This window comes from Erythranthe guttata, chromosome 3, assembly GCF_056151865.1.
Source record: "Erythranthe guttata isolate IM_541 chromosome 3, IM_541, whole genome shotgun sequence".
NCBI classification, from domain to species: Eukaryota; Viridiplantae; Streptophyta; class Magnoliopsida; order Lamiales; family Phrymaceae; genus Erythranthe; species Erythranthe guttata.
In genome coordinates, this window is record NC_142535.1 from 2,981,715 (window position 1) to 3,003,170 (window position 21,456).

The 21,456-nt window shown below is 32.9% G+C and overlaps 2 protein-coding genes across 2 annotated transcripts; one reads left to right on the forward strand and one right to left on the reverse strand.

The window, feature by feature from the left end:
• The first annotated feature begins 3,730 nt into the window (after positions 1 to 3,730).
• LOC148771527 (putative beta-D-xylosidase 7) lies at positions 3,731 to 7,651 on the forward strand. Its single transcript, XM_088815418.1, has 5 exons — positions 3,731 to 4,351; positions 5,272 to 5,574; positions 5,661 to 5,928; positions 6,005 to 6,769; positions 6,863 to 7,651. Exons 1-5 carry the CDS (start codon positions 3,944 to 3,946, stop codon positions 7,468 to 7,470), a joined length of 2,352 nt encoding a protein of 783 aa, XP_088671544.1. The 5' UTR covers positions 3,731 to 3,943; the 3' UTR covers positions 7,471 to 7,651.
• Positions 7,652 to 15,358: 7,707 nt separating this feature from the next.
• LOC105973953 (putative beta-D-xylosidase 7) lies at positions 15,359 to 20,819 on the reverse strand. Its single transcript, XM_012998999.2, has 6 exons — positions 20,173 to 20,819; positions 19,550 to 19,852; positions 18,099 to 18,268; positions 17,924 to 18,021; positions 16,263 to 17,027; positions 15,359 to 15,995 (listed from the first exon to the last, which is right to left on the reverse strand). Exons 1-6 carry the CDS (start codon positions 20,689 to 20,691, stop codon positions 15,436 to 15,438), a joined length of 2,415 nt encoding a protein of 804 aa, XP_012854453.2. The 5' UTR covers positions 20,692 to 20,819; the 3' UTR covers positions 15,359 to 15,435.
• Positions 20,820 to 21,456: the final 637 nt, after the last annotated feature.

Sequence of the window (21,456 nt, forward strand, 5' to 3'; positions counted from 1 at the left end):
AAAGACAATTCGGATCCGATCGATCCGACTTTCACCACTAATTATAATTCATATATATCTCATGTGAAATAAATTTTGTACTTTTGTTCTTCCCTCTTTTCTTCTTTCCTTAGGGAAAGGATTAATAGACTCTTCAATTAATTTTGAAATTTTCTGACGCTTGAGAATTGTAATGAATTTTTAGATTCCGTAAATTTTGGAATTGGAATTGAAATTGATTATATATTTTTGTTGTGTTAATATCAGTGTTCTAAATATCGGTCGTGGCGGCCGATAAACCTTAGATATTTGTGTGGCGGTTTTAACAAATCGGTTTTTTGACGGTAAAACGGTCCAAGGCGGGTCAAACCAATATATTGGATCAAACTTCGAGCGATATATTGGAAAAATATTTGTTTCTAATTTTTATTGTTTATTTTTTTATTAAGGAAAATAGGGCTCTTATTTTTTATGTTTTTCAATTCCAATTCATTATCTCTTTCAATCAAAATCAAAATCATCAACCATAAGAAGAACCTGGCGTAAAAAAAAAATACACATAACAATCCACACTCCGCAGCGACATTCTCTATCTCACTATTGTTAAACTTTTGTTATGTGAGAATATATAAACAATGGGGAGAGAATCATGTTCAATTTTTGTTTATACGTTTTAAGTATTTACAAATATATTACACTAAATCAAAAAACCGATATATATTTCTGATTAATCACCGCCGCGCCGATTTATCTTGTGGCGGTCCCTAACCACCCCGACCCGATAACAGATAGTTAGAACATTGGTTAATATTATTGTGCTAGAGATTAATATAACAATATTTATGTGCTAAACTGTAATATAGTTAATATTATTGTGTTTAACAGTAATATAGTTAATATTAGTGTCAACCACAACAATATTGTTGTTTAAACGAGGGCAAAAAGATGTTAAAGAAAAAAAAAATCGAAAAAGTCAACGCCTGGAACCGGCGGAAAAATCTGGAAGAAGAAAAAAAACCAAATCGAAAAAGTCAATGCCGAAATTTGGGTCAACGGTGGCGACGAACGAAATTGTACTCAAACTTGTGTTTTTTGTCAAAATTGAATAACTTTTGAAATTTGGTTCAAATTGATGCTAAATTAAATTAAATGATGAAATTTGAGCATATTAGCTATTTTATTTTTTTCCATGTCTCTGAACAATATGTTGACTTTTTTTTATAAGAGTTTTACCCCTTTAAGAATAAGTCCCCAATAATAAACTTATTTGTAAACTGCCTTAATACTTCATATTAATATGAAAAAAAATCTTGAAACTGGAAATGAAACTTGGATGAGCTTGAGATCTGAAAGCCTGTCAAGCTAGGCATATTTACATAACTAGCTACTCTACTTGTTCTTTCTATTTTTTGACAGAAAATATACATTTCAATTATAATTTTAATTTTTGCCAATTTCGATATGAAGAGTTATGATTATGGAACAACTTTTTTCTTTTCGGTTTTTGAAAATTTCGATGTTTTTGGATTGGAATTAGAGTTATATATATAAAAAAATTGAATCTCTGATCCAATTTAATTTCCAAAATTAATTGTGAAAGCTCTGTTTTTATTTTTTTGAAAAATACACCCTTATATATTAGTACTTATTTTACTTAATGCAAAATAAATTAAATATTTAATTATATTTGTACCTTATGGGTTATGTCACCTAAAAAATCTCTACTTTCTATTTTGCACCAAAAGGCGAAATCCCTCGCCCCAGGGCCCCCATCCCTTGGCCCGACAAGGATTGATGGAGGAATGTAAATCATGGTAACTCAACGGCCCGTTAAGGTAGCGGACCCGGACCTGGTGCCCACAAGGAACCAATCTCATTGGAGTTGAAATTCCCACACTGCGGCTGCCAGGATTCGATCCTAGGACCTTGCACCAACTTACCACCTCCGGAACCAGTTGAGCTACACCCATGCGGGCTACTTTCTATTTTTGTTATTTACAAAGTGGACGTACTTATATTTGGAAGATTATGAAACCTTATAAACTTTTCGCTAAGTTTTGAAATTTTAAACCTTAAATGATTTCTAAAATTTTGTAATTTCCGGGACTTTACGAATAGGAATGAATTTTAAGATTCCAAAATTTTTGGAATGAGAATTGATTTTGAACTTCCAAAAGACAACGGAAATTTTTCAAAAAAACTAATTCCGATACGTTCCATCGGTCCATCGGACTTTATGATGGTTGTGAGTTGTGACAGTAAGAAAAACACAATGCTAAGTAGAGTTTTGATTTCAATGTTTTCATTTTTCAGAATATAGGATTCCCAATATAAAAATTAATGAATGCCAATAATGAACTAATCAACTAATTATGAATTAGAATCAATTCAACACATGAATTATTATTTTTCATTAGGGACACAAACTAGTAGTAATATAATATACACAAGTGTGAATCGTGTGGTTGGAAAAGTCAGAAAAATAAATTATATATTAAACAAATCATCCAATTAAATTCGAATCTAAACAACATGTGAATCCCATGTTAGCTTTCCAACTTTCATTGGGTCCCTTTGGTTTTCCAACATTTAATTATTATTTATTTTCATAATTACATTTCCAGCTGTCTATTTATTTCCAAAGGCCAAAATTTCATGGCAGATAAGATTGGAACTAGTTGCATGGGAATAAAACCATATAATATAACATATATATCCAGAAATTATTAAAGAATATTGATATAATCTTTAGGTAGGGTCAAATAATCCTTGTGAACATTATAATTTATAGCTAATATATATATATATATATATATATATATATATATATATATATATATATATATATACATACATATAAAAAAATACAAGAAAAATACATATAACAAATGATTACTTTAATTACTAAGAAAAATAAAAGAAAAATTAGAATACAAGGAAAAAAAAATGTTAGATCCTATTTAGGACCGACAATTGAGCTGTGACTACCCGAAACCCGAATGTTTGGTACAATTTTATTTGAGCTGAGTATAACTAGTCATGAGCCGGGCCAAGTTTGAGTCATTTATTTAAACCTGATCGTTTATGAGTGGATTTTGAGCCTATTGTGACTTAACCCAAATAAGGTCCGACCAATTAAGTTAATAATTAAATAAATAATATATTTTTAATTTTAGGCTCAACATTTAGAAAAGAGTTAGGACTGCATCTAGAATTGCTTCTATGTGCATTTTTTGTCATATTAAATACTTAAGGATAAAAGGCTTGCAACGTTACACTTTATTTGTTTTAAGGAACAAACTACGGTTTTCATTCTACCATGCGACTATAGTTTTCATCTTATTTTACTCTTTATGAATATTCCAGGTTTTCCTCTTCTGTGAAGTTTTTTTTTATTGAACACGTTCGACCAAAAAGTTGTAAATTATGTAATTGTTCGATGTAAGCCCGATATAAATCTAAAGCCTGAAAAAAATACACCAGTCAAGTTTGAAACCAATAATTTATGAGCTTGAGCCTATAATAATATGATCTTTTGGAATGTGAGCTTTAGTCAACCCAAGCTCGATTCACATGGCCCGAACGACTGCATATTGATTATGATTTATCACCTATCCAAGTACTATTGCCACCAAATATCCTAATCACCAAACGTAATAAACATTTTTTTGTAGTGAATCAATTTAGTTGACTATTCCATGTTGTGCTGCATTTGCCCCAATATAGAAATGACTACCTTAATTATTTACAAAAATAATAATAATACACGAGGAAATAAAATATTGTTTGATCAGATCCTATCATATTCACTATCACTAATCAATTATTGCCAGCTCATATCCTAGTCAGCAAACGTGATAGACATTTTTTTTCTGTGCAAAATTAATTTAGTTGACTACCTCTTCACTATATATAAACGACCTCCCATAACATGAAAAATTACAATTCCATTCATTAAAAAAAAATGGCTCTCAAATTTACAATAATATGCTCTATCATATTACTCGAAATCTTAAAGGCTCAATCAGCCAATAAACTCCCGCCATTCTCGTGCGACTCGGCCGCCACATCGACAAAGTCGTACCCGTTCTGCAACTCCGATTTGCCGATACCCGAGCGGGCCCGCGACTTGATATCTCGCCTCTCGTTGGACGAGAAAATCTCGCAGCTGGTCAACAAGGCGTCGGCCGTTCCGCGGCTGGGGATACCGTACTACCAGTGGTGGTCGGAGTCTCTGCATGGCGTCGCGGGGTCCACGACAGCGGATTCCGGCGTAACGTTCGACGAGACTATCAAATCGGCGACTAGCTTTCCTCAAGTCATACTCACCGCATCTACATTCGACGAGAATCTTTGGTATCGAATTGCCAAGGTATATTAATTAATTAGTCCATAACATATATAATTATTTTTTTTTTCTTTTTTTTTTTAATTTGGGTATGTTGGATTATTGGGATTTACTTAAATAACGTGGCATGTGGGCTGCCACGTCACTGCTGGTTATATTACTATTATAATTAATTGTCAGCTCAGCTGATGTAGGTATGTTGCAATAACTGCTGTAGTAACTGCTTTTAAACTACTACAATTTAACTTTTAGTTAAACTGCCACTTGACTTATGATTTATATAATATGACAACATAGGCTGCTTGAATTTTAATTTAATTGCGTATTACATACTTATCCAACTCCTCTGACCTTTCTCAAGCAATTAGATTAATATTTCTACTTACGACTTGTTTAATTAAATAACCGGATTTTGTTTGGTGTTTGGCTAAAATAATAAAATGTTAAAAGAAGTTTATAAATATGTTTAGGTGTTTAAAAGCTCTTCCAGAGTGTTTGATAAATTTTGAAGAAAAATCTTAGGTTTTTTTTAAATAAATTGTTGGAGATCATAACTGAGATTTTTTTTTAAAAGTACATTACCGCCCATTTTTATTTAAGATCTTATAATGAGTGAACATAACTTAAAAGATTATTTTATGAGACCTTATTTTGTTTTTTAGGCATGTTTTTTATTGGTTGTTCCAAGATCTAATAACATAATTGAGTTTCATAAGATTTTTTTTTTTTTTTTGCTGATTTTATCTTGACAACCAAACGAGACCTTACTATATATAATTATTAGAGTGGATCCGCCATTGGCCCCTGTTAATCCAAATCCTAGTTAGACCCGTGGTTGTTAGATTCACGAATATTCATTATTGAGATATTAATGCGATGTGTTCTTTATTTAGTCGGTTTTCGAATAATTTTGTTAGCTAACACATATAAGCATGCATTTGAAGGTGATGGGCAAAGAAGCTAGAGCTATATACAACGAAGGACATGCTGTCGGCATGACATTTTGGTCGCCAAACGTCAACATTTTCCGAGATCCGAGGTGGGGAAGGGGACAAGAGACGCCCGGAGAAGACCCTTTTCTTACAAGTAAATACGCCGTCTCGTTCGTTCGAGGAATCCAAGGCGACAGTTTCGAAGGGGGTGACCTCAGAGACGGCCATCTTCAAGCCTCTGCATGTTGCAAGCATCTCACCGCCTATGATTTGGAGAGTTGGAACGGAAATAGTCGTTTCACCTTCGATGCTCTTGTATGAATTTCTCTCCAACACGAATTATTTTTTTTTTCCCCTAAAGAAAAATACGTGTTAATTGTTTTCTATACATATATATATAGGTGACGAAGCAGGATATGTCGGATACATTTCAACCATCTTTTAAAAGTTGTGTGAAAGATGGTCGAGCGAGTGGGGTTATGTGTGCTTATAATTCCGTCAACGGTGTTCCAAATTGTGCTGATTATAATCTACTAACGAAAACCGTTCGTGGGGAATGGGGATTCCAAGGGTACATAGCATCAGACGATCATGCGGTCCCACATCTATACGAGATGCAAAAGTACTCCAAATCACATGAAGACGCTGTGGCAGACGTTCTCAAAGCAGGTAACTTAGCGTATAAACAATTGATCGACTTAATTTAAAAAAAATATTCTAATGACATTTTTTTTTATCAAACTAGGCATGGATGTCGAATGCGGCGACTATCTGGCGAATCACACAAAATCGGCAATCCAAATGGGGAAAGTGAGTGAATTTGATATAGACAGAGCCCTTCATAACCTCTTCACCGTGAGGATGAGATTAGGACTTTTCAACGGCAATCCTAGTCAACTTCCGTACGGAAACCTTAGCCATAACGACATATGTACTCACGAGCATCAAGATTTGGCGCTCGAAGTTGCACGCGATGGGATTGTCCTTTTAAAGAACTCTGCAAATCTACTTCCATTATCCAAATCCGAAACAAAATCTCTTGCAGTAATAGGCCCCAATGCCAATGTCTCGCAAACACTCTTAGGAAGCTACGCGGGGCCCCCGTGCAACACGGTTACTCCACTACAAGGACTAATGAATTATGTCAAGAAAACCGAATTCCATCAGGGCTGCGAAACCGTCAACTGCACCTCAATTGCCTCACGAGAAACGATGAGACTTGCCAGATCAGCAGATTATGTTGTACTTGTAATGGGAATCAATCAAGATTTTGAGCGCGAAGATTTGGATCGAGAAGACTTGGTACTTCCAGGTCAGCAACAGAGTCTTATCATGAGTGTTGCAAAGGCAGCTAAAAATCCGGTTATATTGGTATTGCTCTGTGGAGGCCCTGTTGATGTTTCGTTCGCGAAACATAATCCCAAAATTGGGAGTATTTTGTGGACCGGATATCCCGGTGAAGCTGGAGGAAGAGCTATTGCAGAGATCATATTTGGTGACCACAATCCAGGTATATTTCGTCAAAAAACAATTCTTATGATTCCGATTTATAAATATATGTTACTAGCAATTTTTTTTATGTTGTTTTGTTTTTTTTTTTCAGGAGGAAGGCTGCCGATGACTTGGTATCCGAAAGATTTTATCAAAATACCGATGACAGATATGAGAATGAGGTCCGATCCATTATCCGGCTACCCGGGACGAACGTACAGATTTTATCAAGGCGAAAAAGTTTACGAGTTCGGCTATGGTCTTAGCTACTCAAATTATTCATACAAATTTGTTAACGTTGGCAAAAACAATCGCAATGTCAAGAGATTATCGAACGCAATGAGGCTTAAAAGACCGTACGAAATTCCAGTTTCGGATATCGGCTTCGAAAAATGCGAAAACGCAAAGTTTTCGGTTAATGTTAGCGTAGAAAATGAAGGGGAGATGGCGGGTAAGAACTCGGTTCTGCTATTTGTAAGGCGCGACGAAGCCGTTAAGGGTAGTCCGGTGAAACAGTTGGTCGGATTTCAGACAGTGAGATTAAACGCAAAAAAGAAGGCTAATGTTGAATTTAAAATAAATCCATGCCAGCATTTTAGTAGTGCTAGTGAAGATGGAACAATGGTAATTCAATCAGGGACTCATCACTTAATTGTAGGAGATCAAGAGTATCCTATCCTGCCATCACAAATATTTGACAACAGCTGGCACTCCTTTTGAATTTTTCAATTTAATTGTTTGTAATAAAATATTGTATTTCACCAAATTGTTTCAATTGTTTTATTTTTTTGGGTAGTTGAATTGTTCTAGTACATTAAAGGTACACTTGTAGATAGTTTGTATCAAGGGGTTATCTGTTAGACTTTGTATAATAGTATATAAATTATGATTTGTTACATTATTTGATTGGGCAAGTTGTTGATACTTCAAAATAATTGTTCACAATCTACATGTAATTCGACCTACCCACAAATGTGATTGTAGCACAACAATTTAGTACATCTAATCTTAACTATGTTAAAGGAAATAGCGTGAAGCTATTGTTTTGAATTTTATTACACCTTAGTCTATCTTATGTGTATTTTTATAAGGGTCATTACAAATAAGCCCATAAATGGATATCTATTCATAAAGATTTAGACAAAAAACTCATTTATCAATAAGTTCACAAATGGTTGAAATTTTTGTAAAAGATTAAAATAGTCCTTCATACTTTAATATGCTCTAATTTCATCCTTAACTTAATTTAACCTCAATTTGACCCCAAATTTCACAAATTATTCAATTTTGACCCAATTTTTTTTTTCAATTTTTTTTTATCGCCGCATTCCGATGTTGACTTTTCAAAAAAAAAAATTCTTCCGGATTTTTTCGTCGGTTCCCGGCGTTGACTTTTTCGATTTTTTTTCTTTCTGTAACATTTTTTTTTTCGTTTAAATAACAATATTGCTGTGAGTGACAGTAATATTACTATAACAATAGTAATATTACCGTCAACCACAGTAATATTACAATAATAGATAGTAATATTATTACGTTAGTCCGTGAATAACTCAAACAAACAAAATAAATCAAACAAAACAATAATATTGATGTGGTTGACAACAATATTACTATAACAACAGTAATATTACCGTCAACCACATTAATATTATTGTATTTACAGTAAGATTACAATAATAGACAGTAATATTATTACGTTCCTCCGTGAATAACTCAAACAAAACAAAAAACCTAAAAATATAATAATATTGATGTTGTTGACTGTAATATTATTGTGTTTACAGTTATTTTACTGTCAACAACAGTAATATAATTACGTTGACTTGTTAACAAATAAAAAAAATAACAAAAAATAAAAAATAATAATAACAAAAAATAAAAAATAATAATATTACGTTAATTTAATGTCAACGGCAGAACAATTACATAAATGTATTGTCAACGGCAGTACAATTACGTTAATTAGCTGTCATTGACTGTATAATTACGTTAATTTACTGTCAGTGACAGCACAATTACGGTCAACGTTTAGCGCCGGACGTAAAAAAAAGAAACAAACAAAAAAAAATGAAAAAAAAAACTTAAAAAAACACTAAAAAAAGTCAACGCTGGAGACCGCCGGTCAACGCAGGAAACCGGCGGAAAAAAAGAAAAAAAGGAAAAGTCGAAAAGTCAAATTTTTTTTTTTTTGAAAAAATAAAGTTTTTGAAAAAAAATAAGTCAAAATTGGATTTTTTGTGGCAAAATTGATTAAATTGGGGTTATAATTAAGAATTGGGTATACATGGTTGGGGGTAATATTGGCATATATATGAATGTTTCCTTTATTTATTCTAAATATTAAAGGGATGTGCTTATTGGTGAAAGAGATATAACCCCTAAACCTAGAATAATAAAGATGCTTGGTTGGAAACTTATGCACAAAAACACCATTTTTATAAGAATTACTTATGATTTAGAGATAATTAAGACACACATTTAAGTGATATCTACTTCTTTGAGACTTTGACAAAACAATGTGAGAGATTTTTCGTGCGTGAATAGCCCGGTAAATTGAGTAGTGCTATTAATTCATGATTGAAATTACTATGGCGGGATATGGGTTAGTTTTATCGGCTAACCGACCTATTTTCGACTTGCTTTTTTTGACCGATAATTTTATTGTCGGGCTGGTCATTTTAACCAACCCATATATATGAATAGGTCGGTTAGTGATTTTCAGTTTACTCAAAAGTCGGTTGGTCAGGTAATATCGGCCAACCAACTATTTTAATAATTTTTTTATTATAAATATTTCGTTGCATTTCTTACTTTTTTATATTTAAATAATATATAAAAGAAGTAAAAACTCAAAAACACAATTTTATAAACCTCTTCTCATACTATTTCTATTTTATATTCTTCATTATATATTTATTTATTGTAGAAGTTTAATAAAAAAAACTCTTAATTTTAAATTAAAGTTAAGATTTTTACAACACAAGTTTTCCCAATTATGAATATATTTTGAATAAACATTGAAAAACATCTTATTATTGTTAACAAAAAAAATACAATAAATAGATGGCATATAATAGCAACCAACCACCCACTATTTACTCGACAAAGTCGGTTGCCAATCATCACCCGACCCATAATATTTGGGTTGGTAATGGTTTTCAATTTTAAGCAATGTTGGGTGATCGGGTCGGATAATTGGCCGATAATTTCCCAACCCGAACTCATGCCCAGCCTTAGAAATTACTATATTAACCCCTCAAAAGATACTACTAGTTTGATTAGCGAACTAGATTTAAATATTGCGCAAATTGAGAAAAAAAGTACATGGAAATGACAATTAGAAATATGATATTTTACCTTTTTGTCTTGTAAATATATCCACCCATGCAACATTTATTTGCTACGAAGAAAAACTCTCTCATATATAAATATATATATATATATATATATATATATATATATATATATATATATATATATATATATATATATATATATATATATACCAAAATTACCCATAACCATTTGAAACTCTAATTCACCCCAATCTCATGATATAAACCCTAATTCAACCTTAATTTCACTAGTGAGCCCATTTTGATACCTAACCCATATTTGATCCCGATTTTGACCGTCATCGCTGGTCTCATGTGTTGACATTTTCTTCTTATTTATAATAAAAAAAAATAGAAAAAAAATTTCGCTTCATCGCCGATTTATGGGTGTTAACACAATAATATTACTATATTAATATTAATATTACTGTCTCGGGCAGTACTATTGTTGTTAATACAATAACATTAGATTGTTAAGATTAATATTAATGTCTTGACCTGCAATTTTATTGTTTCAGACATTAATATTACTGTGTTAGTTGTTTTAAAAAATAAATTGAAAACAAAAGGTCAAAAATATTTAATATTATTGTATTATAAGACAATACGATTAGTGTACTGTGTTCACATTAATATTACTTTGTTGACCAATCCATGGTGGAAAAATAAAATAATTCGAAAAAAAATATTTACAAAAAAAGGTTCAATGTCGGGGACTGGCGGTGGAAGAAAAAAAATTCACACAAAAAAAGTTCAATGCCGGAGATCGGCGGTGGCAGAAAAATGAAAAAGTAAAAAAAAAATCAACTTCGGGCAGTGGCTGAAAAAAAATAATTTATCTTCTAAGAAAAAGAAATACTTTTTTCAAAAAATTGTGAAAATAGAGATTAAGGTGATATTTTATTAAAATCAAGGATCAATGTGCAATATTTGTAAATTAAAGCTATGATATGATGGATGAAATTTATCTAAATTATATTTTGAAATATATTTTGGGCAAAAGATAAGGATGAGTTTTTTTGTAGGGCTGAATTTGGTGTAGATAAGAATGCAAATAACTGGATAAGTCTTCCTCAGAGTTAGATTCAATTCGTCCTTAAATATTTGACGTATTAAATAAGTTGAGTGTCCCTTTAAATGAATTTTTTCATAGAGGTACGAACAAGATACTTTTATATTTTAATTAAAATCCCTGAAACTTCGTTTTTTCACATTACCTCCACCTTTTTCATTTTAGTAAGGTTCACTAAGTTTAAATCCCGTGCATGTAGCGGCCAGAAATTCGAGACATGGTGGACATAACATTTACGGGAATTGGGGGGCAGCGCCCCTGATTTTTTTTTTTTTTTGATTCATTCACATAAAATTGTAGCACAAAATAACTACAAATTTATAAACTTCAACTAATATAGGTTACAAGAAATTAATTGTGAGTGGGTGGGTTTAATATTTACGAGGATTCAGGGGCAACGCCCCTGAGGTTTTTTTTTTTTTTTTTTTTTTTTTTTCTGATTCATTAACATAAAATAACTATAAATTATAAACTTCAACTAATATAGCATAATTTTTTTGGTAGATAAGCTAAGCTAAATTACTTAAATGTGCTAATTATATACATATATAATATATAGTATAATTTTTAAAAACTGAGAGTGGGCTGGAGCCCACCCTTGCTAACGAGTGGTTCGGCCACGGCGTGCATGTAAGTTGTCGAAGCGCATGTGTAAGTTGTTGAAGTCATTTGAGTGGGTCAGCCTTGAGCCTTATTTTGACAACAATGTTATTCGAATTTGAGAAAATCTAAAACCTAAATCCATTAGCTAATTGAGTTGAATTTCCAGATCATCTTGAATATTTTTGGATGCCAACTTGTTCATCTATAATCCCCTCATCTAGAAAATATAGTTAAGCAAACATCCCCTTCCAAAAATAATTAGAGAAGACCTCTTTAGGTATATTTCTAGCAAAATGAATCTTTGATAATCCCTAAACTACCCTTATTTAGTCTTAATAATTAATCCCTAACCCTACTCCTTTCTCTCGTCTTTTATTTTCTCTCCATCCAAATCTCACCATATTCTCTCCACTTCGCTGCGCCGCCGCCTCCACCGATATCATGCGCACTTCCTCGTCGGCCTTCATGATATTCTTAATACATGGGTTGGGTGGATATTCTGTGATAAGCCTTGTCGGCCTTCATGCTCTGTTGCTGGAGGAGATGTTGGTACGACGGCTTAGGGGATATGCCGCCGCCTGAGGCGGAGTAGCCGCTCCTTGGGGCTGGTTGTTTTGTGCCATCAATTTTTTTGCAGAAGCTATTTGCCACAAATGAAAATTGGAGAGCGTGAATATTTATGGGGAGTGAAGAATGCCCAGGTATGAGTGCAATGTACAATGTAGGGATGCAAGGGTGGAGTATAGTGTTTTAGAGGAGTTGATATGGTGTGGTGATGGTACAAATAATTTGGGTTTGATTCAAAAATTTCAGCCGATGATTATTGGCCAACGGAGGGCACGTTATGGATTTTTAATATAATTTCGCTGCAAATTTTTTGATGTGTGGTTTTGTTTTGGTGGGTTTTTCCTGGGCTGGTGGTGTAGAGAAATTCGCGCAGGCAGAAACCTTAATCGACTATGTACATATTCAATAGTCGATTAAGCTAATCGACTATGCTCTGGTAGTCGATTAAGGTTGATCGACTCCAATTTTTTATTTATTTTTTGCATTTTTTTGTATTGATTCCAATTGTATAAATCGATTATAATATTTGTATATTTTTTGTATTTTGTAAAATATAGTTGATTTTGCATTTTTTTTGCAATTGTAATTTGTTATGTTTAGTAGCAGATTCTTAATAGACTATGTTTCATCATAGTCCATTAATATACCATATGTAGAAAAAACAATTTAAAAAAAAATTAAAAAAGTAAAGAATTTTTTTTAATCGACTATGCTCCATAGTCGATTAATGAAACTGATACAAAAAAGAAGGGAAAAAAAACGGAAAAAGAAAACGAAAAAAAAACGCTGAGCGCGTGACACAGTGATGATAAGGCGGATGGGGGCAAAACTGGAAAATATAATGACTGAAAATGGGTGTAGACTTTTCTCAAATGGAGAGAAATATTTTGGGTCTCTCTCTATTAAAAGAAGTAATAAGGGTGTTTTCTCAAAGAGCCCCTAAAATATATAATCAAGAGAAGGAAAAGATTCAACGGACGAGATCGCACGCTGAGAAGGAACTTGGGAGTTACCTTGTGAGGCAAATTTCCCATGCAAGTCACCTAACTCATGAAAGTTTCCTTGTTGTAGTAAGAATCTTGCCTAGTCATCGTCCAAGCTACAAGGACGTTTTAGATGCTATATAAACCGTGGCTGGGTTGGACCCCCAACTTGTCTATAGATAAAAAATAAATGAGTACATAAATATTTTTAGGCGAAATGCTACAACCTTCAAAATAGTTTAAAATATTAACTGCCAAAAAATAAAATCTATCAAAAATAGAATAACCCGGGCATAACAGGCGGCCCAAACTTAAGATAAGACAAAAGAATGAGAATGATCACAGAAAGCTTGGAAAAATCCAAAGAACCCATTCACCTCACAACAACAGCGGAGGCCACTTACCAAAGATGGGCGCAACCGGTATAACGACTGCAAAAAATGTGACACCATGCGGCAAACATACAACTCTAAATAGACAAAAATAGACTACGATCACCCCATCCATGCCCAATATAGAATAAACCTGCCTAATATGAAAAACTGCTAAAAATAGACAGATCGAACGTGTTTGTCTAAGCTTATAAACCATTAAAAAGAGTTTTTATGATGTTTTAGAGATTATAAGTTCTTCCAAAGTATTTGGTAATTTAAAAAAATAAATAAAAATAAGCTATTGGAGAGCAAATAAGATCTTTTAAAAAATACATTTACCCCATCTTTTTATTTAAGATCTTATAATGAGTAAAAATAGCTTATAAGCTCATTATCAAAACACTTTAAAAAATAATTCTTAAAACAAGATGTAACATACAACTTGTGACCGGCAATTGAGTCGGGCCTAACCGAAGCCCGATGGCTCGGCCCGATTATATTTGAGTTGAGCCTACTTTTTAGTGAGTCGGTCCGAGTTTGAGCCATTTTATTAAACCATGTTTATTTATGAGCAGAGTTTGAGCATACTATGGATCAACAGAATAAGGCCCGACATATTAAATTAATAATAAAATATGTAATATATTTGTTTTTTTTAATGATATGACCCCACATACAAGTTACGGCAGTATAAGATATTTTATTTTACAAAAATAAAAGTCAAAAATAAAAGGAATTAAGTGATGGCGGTGGCAATAGGAATCAAATGCAACACACCCACCAATACCTAATTACTGAAAGTTATCACAGAGATTTGAGAATATAAAAAATATTTCCAATAATAGGTGTTACTAATTTTGTTTACTTCTTCCAGTCTTTTTTATAAGTTTCTCCAATAACTTGCAAAGATCGTTTAGGGTTTTTTGGATAGGCTTCAATAGAGATAAATATTGTTTATCACTTGTATTTATAATTCTTTTTTTACTCATTACAGTTATATAGTAATGAAACCCGATATAAATCCGAAGCCCGAAAAAATACATGAGCCGAGCTTCAACCTATACTAATGAGGTCCGATGGTATGTTAGCTTGAGCCTATAGTAACGAGGCTTGATGGCATGTGAGCTCAAACGAGGCCCGATAGTATGTGAGCTTGAGCCTATAGCAACGAGGCTCGATGGTATGTGAGCTTGAGCCGACTCAAACTCGGCTCACATGGCCCGATTACCAGCCCCAGTACAACTTATCAACTCTTAAAACAACTTATCAGACCTACAAGCTTATTAGCTGTTTAAAATATGTTTAGACAAACATGCTCGACTATTTTTTCTTAGTTGACTTTTACTAAATTAACTATTTCTTTTTTTTTTACTAAATCAACTAATTTCTCATCTATTGTCATAAATCACAACGGCCTATAACTCGAACAAATAATTTCAACCAAATGTAAATCACGATCTAAAGTGATTCTAAGAGCCATGGAACTCCATGTTAACCAAGTTCCCGAGTTGCAAAAAATCACTACACTAAAAAAAAAAAAAAAAAAATAATAATAATAATAATAATTCCAACGTTATTCGAGTTTCTATGTGAATCAAATTATAGTATGTGTCACGAGTTCAGAAATTTAAGGTAAAAATATTATGCATATTAAGAGAATTGAAACATTAATTTGCCCGAACATATTTATTCCAAATCACTTAAGTGAACAATTCAAACCAAATGACATTTTTTAGTGAAAATATTAATTAATTAATACTGATAGGATACTCTTTCTGATCTCCTACAATAAAGTGACGAGTCCCTGATTCAATCACCATCTTTCCATCTTCACTAGCTCTTGTGAAATGCTGACATGGATTTATTTCAAATTCAACATTAGTCTTCTCATTTGCATTCAATCTCACTGTCTGAAATCCGACCAACTGTTTCGTGGGACTATCCTTAAGAGGTTCGTCGCGCTTTACGAATAGCAGAACCGAGTTCTTACCGGCCATCTCCCCTTCATTTTCAACACTAACAATAACCGAAAACTTTGAACTCTCACATGCTTCGAACCCGATATCCGAAACTGAAACATCTCCCGAGTTTTCTGGCTTGAAGTCGAGCTTGCTTTGGCCGACAGAAACAAATTTGTAAGAATAGTTCGAGTAGCTAAGACCATAGCCAAATTCATAAACTTTTTCGCCTTGGTAAAATCTATAAGTTCGTCCCGGATAGCCAGATGCGCGATCGGGCCTCATTCTCATATCAGTCATTGGTATTTTGATGAAATCTTTCGGATACCAAGTTACAGGCAACCTTCCTCCTGGAAAAACAAGCATACAGTTAAACAAACATCTATAAATTAATACAATCAGAACTGCCAAAATTCTATTAATTTAGCGAATTATTAAATTATCGAACTAATAGTTTAGAAGGTTTTTACCGAGTCGGGACCAGGAAAAAATATTATTTAAGCGAGGTTATTAATTTATCGATTAATATAAATTTCAATATTAATTAATCCTAGTATATTTTTAAACCTTTGACTCGTGAAGAAAAGAAGGAAAAAAAAAAAGTTGAGGAAATGTACCTGGATTGTGGTCACCAAATATGATCTCTGCAATTGCTTTCCCCCCAGCTTCACCGGGATATCCAGCCCACAAAATACCTCCAATCTTGGGGTTATTTTTCGCAAACGAAATATCAACGGGGCCTCCACAGAGCAATACCAATATAACCGGATTTTTAGCTGCGTTTGCAACACTCCTGATAAGACTCTGTTGCTGACCTGGAAGTACCAAGTCTTCTCGATCCAAATCTTCGCGCTCAAAGTCTTGATTGATTCCCATTACGAGTACAACATAATCTGCTGATCCGGCAATTCTCGTCGCTTCTCTGGAGGCAATTGATGTGCAATTAACGGTTTCGCAACCCTTATGGAATTCGGTTTTCTTGACATAATTCATTAGTCCTTGTAGTGGAGTAATTGTCTTGCATGGGGGCCCCGCGTAGCTTCCTAAGAGTGTTTCCGAGACATTGGAATTGGGGCCTATTACGGCAAGGGACTTTGTTTTGGACTTAGATAGTGGAAGTAGATTTGCGGTGTTCTTTAAAAGGACGATGCCATCGCGTGCAACTTCAAGGGCTAAATCTTGATGCTCGGGACTACATACGTCGTTACGGCTAAGATTGCCGTATACATGTTCACTTGGATTTCCATTGAAAAGTCCTAATCTCATCCTAATAGTGAAGAGGTTACGAAGGGCTCTGTCTATATCATGCTCCGACACTTTCCCTTTTTCGATTGCTGATTTCGTGTGATTCGTCAAATAGTTGCCGCATTCAACATCCAAACCTGTATTTATAATTTATTTTACTTTTTTCCAATTTGATAGAAACTGTCATTAAAATTTTGTTCTATATTAGGTTGAGCTATTATTAATCATGTTGATCAATGCTATACGTATAGACATGGTTATTAAAATCTTACGATTTACGATTCAAATGTTACGATTCGATTGGATTCATACCTAAATCGATTTAAATCTTAAATGTCAAAAAACCGATGAAATCTTACGATTTACGATTTTTACATTTAAGAAAATTTTAATTTATTATATTAATATTTATAATAATTTTAATTAAAAATACATTAGACTTTATATATAGAAATATTTAATGTGATTATTACGTTATTGTCAACACTTTATCCCATAAAATACTATTAAATCAAGTATATTTAAAAAGAAAATACCATATAGTATTATTTTGCTTCTATTCCTCGTCTATTGTTGCACTATACAGTATGAAAATAAGTTGGAATGAGTTTAATTCAGTTTTCTATAAATAAATATTATTTATTTTAATTAGTTCCCAAGAGACATTTGTATTTTTACTTGAATTTCTCACACGTCACCGATTTTAATAGCATAAGTGAGCTTGTATTACATCATTTATTTATTTATATTTAATTCAATCAATTCTTTATATTCTTCAAGATACAACTGTTATAGTTTGACTTTATAAATTTTAAACGACATATACATTTCTTATAACATTATATAATTTCTTTAAAATATTTATATATAATTATTATCTATATTATTTTTGAAAGAATACAATCTTACGATTTACGATTCGATTGGACTTACGATTTGAATTTTTTGCATATCGATTTCAATTCGATTTACGATTTAACAACCATGCGTACAAATAATTCTTTTAAAAAAAATGAAAAAGGGCACATGTTACCTGCTTTAAGCACATCTGCTACAGCATCTTCGTGTGATTTCGAATAATTTTGCGTACCATAGAGAAGAGAGACTGCACCACAATCAGATGTTATGTACCTGTTCGTTTACGGTGATGTTAGAGACATTAGATGTACAAGAAGGAAAGTGATTTTTCAAGTTATTAAAGAAGATACCCTTGGAATCCCCATTCGCGACGAGCTGTTTTCGTTAGTAAATCGTAATCAGCACAATTGGGAACACCATTTACGAGATTATAAGCACACATAATCCCGCTCGCTCGGCCTTGTTCTACACAGCTTTTGAAAGGTGGCTGATATGTATCTGCCATATCCTGCTTTGTAACCTTTAACAAAATAAGGAAAGTAGTTTATGAGAAACACCCTAAGAGTTAATTAAAAACATTACGTAATTTCGAATTGCCGAAAAAATCTGTGTTAAAAAATTTAGCAAAGACTCTCATATGTTTTGTTTGACAAAGCACACTGCCCTTTTTTCGAAATTGGCTGTTGACTTACATGAATTGACTAAACTGACCCTGATATTTTCTTTAATAAATAAAATGCAGAATAAGAAAAAAGAAAAAAAATATTGAAATTAACAATGTTAGGGGTAGGGGTGTGAACGAGCCGAGCTAGGCTGTTTTGGCAGGCTCGAGCTCGAGCTCGAGCTCATCGAGTTATTTTTTTTGGGCTCGAGCTCAAGCTCGAGCCAATTTTGACGAGCTCGAGCTCATTATGTTTTTATTTTTTTATGTTTTTTACTTTTTTTTTATTATTAATTTTTTATTAAAAAATATTTATAGTATAATGAAAAAAAATTATAAAATAAATAAAAAACTGTAGTTATATATATTTTTAAATTTTTAATGTTATTTTTATATTATTATTATAATATTTTATATTATTAATAATAATAATAATAATAAATAATAATAATAATAATAATAATAATAATAATAATAATAATAATAATAATAATAATAATAATAATAATAATAATAATAATAATAATAATAATAATAATAATAATAATAATAATAATAATAATAATATATAATATATAAAACATTGAAAAAAAAAAAAAAAACACCAGCTCGCGAGCTGGCGAACAACTATATTTGGGCTCGAGCTCGACCTCGTCCAAAGCTCGAACTCGTGAGCTCGAGTTCGAGCCGGCTCGGCTCGTTTACCACCCCTAGTTAGGGGTATAATTAACACTTTGAAAAAACATTATTTTTTCGGGAGTGGATAACTAATTCTAATTTGGTTCTGAAAAAATCCGCCAAAATCGATGTGAAATTTTTTAAAACTAGAATTAAAAAAATTGTTCCCAGATCAGAAAATTTGGATAGAAATTGACAAAATTCAAATTTTATTTTTTTCTATTAATTTAACCTTAGTTCATGGGATTTTGCTAATTAAACCGAAAAAGGACAAAGTAAATATTTTTTCCCTTAGAAATGCACTTAATTAATCCTCACATTTCTCTGCAATATATATTATATATATATATATATATATATATATATATATATATATATATATATATATATATATATATATATATATATATATATATATATATATATATATATTAAATGTCTAGTGATGAAAGAGATACATACATGAGCGTCGAACGTAAAACGACTATTTCCGTTCCAACTCTCCAAATCATAGGCAGTGAGATGTTTGCAGCATGCAGAGGCTAGAAGACGGCCGTCTTTGAGGTCACCGCCTTCGAAGCTGTCACCTTGGATTCCGCGAACAAACGAGACCGCATATTTACTTGTCATGAAAGGGTCTTCGCCAGGTGTCTCTTGCCCCCTTCCCCACCTCGGATCTCGGAAAATATTAATGTTGGGTGACCAAAACGTCATGCCCGTCGCCTCCCCTTCATTGTATATTGCTCGACCCTCCGTCCCGATCACCTTCAAATGCATACTCATATATATACGTGTTAGAAGCTAGCACAATTGATTTTTAGTATCATGCATATGCGTAAAATCCCGATAATGGATATCACAATAACTTTACTATATTTCATGACTAATTTATTGGAGATATTAATATTAAATGATACATTTCACTGATAGCTTAAGCTTTTGGTAGAGATAGTCATTCAACATGCTATCAGAGTCGGGCCAAATCCTGCACTTGAGGGGGCGTATTGGAGATATTAATATTAAATGATACATATTTTACTAATAATTTAAGCTTTTGGTTTAGATGGTCATTCAACATAATTTACCTTGGCTATTCGATACCAAAGATGGGCATCAAAGGTGGCGGCGGTGAGTATAACTTGAGGAAAACTAGTCGCCGCGCGGATAGTCCCGTTAAAAAAGAAGCCACTATCGACAGACAAGGTACCGGCTACTCCATGCAGAGCCTCCGACCACCATTGGTAGTAGGGTATACCTAGCCTTGGGATTGCCGATGCCTTATTAACGAGCTGGGAGATTTTTTCGTTCAATGTGAGACGCGAGACCAAGTCGTGGGCCCGTTTTCCGATTGGCGAATCAACGTTGCAGAATGGATACGACTTTGTAGATGGATTAGTGGTTGAGTCACAAGAGAATGGTGGGAGCGGTTGTTTCGAATTAGTTGATTGCGCGTTGATATTCGCAAGCATCATAGAGCACATGAATATTGCAGCTATGAGAGACATTTTACGACAAAATGAATTTCGTTTAACTCCGACTAATAAAGCTTCAACCGTAATGTAGTCGAAAATTGCCGATGAGTTGTCCTTTTCGCTTTTTAGCATTTGTAACGTGCAGTACGCTGCAGCTATCTATATAAATTAATCTACTTGTTCCACCTAATTTATATTATACTTAGCGTCTTAGCCTATTTTATATATACTTTTAGTTGAAACCTATGAAAATAATTTACTTTTAGTTGAAGCCCATGAAAATGCTTTAACATATGCCACAAATACACACCATATATTAGTGACTATATCGTTTAGGATTTTATCTTTTTTCAAAATAAGCAGGAAAATTACATTTTATGTCCCTAAACTTTACCACTAAAATATTTTGTTCTTTAACTTTTGTATTCACGAAATATGACCTCAAACTTGTCACTTTTTAACAATTTGTGTTCCGTCGTTAACTTCGCCAGTCAAGTTGTCACGTGTGGCGCACGTGATGCCGACGTGTCTGTCGAATGTCGAGCTGACACATAAATCAGTCGATTTAAAACCAATTTTAAAATTTCTTAGATCCCCAATTCTCACTTCACTTTTCACACCTGAAACCCTAGACATCGCATCTCAAAATGTCTTTCAATCCCGTAAACACACTCCCAATTTACAATTAGATCTCCAGTCTTGTTCAAAATCATACAGAATTCAGAAGTCAGAAACCCATAACAAATTCGAAATTCCTAAAACCGAAGTTCAAAGATAAGAACTTTGAAGAAACTTACTAAAATCGAAGATTATTGGTCGATTGCGATGTTTCAGTTCCACAAATATTCGATTATTTGCGAAATTAGTGTTAGACGATTTTTTTTTATGCCGAATTTC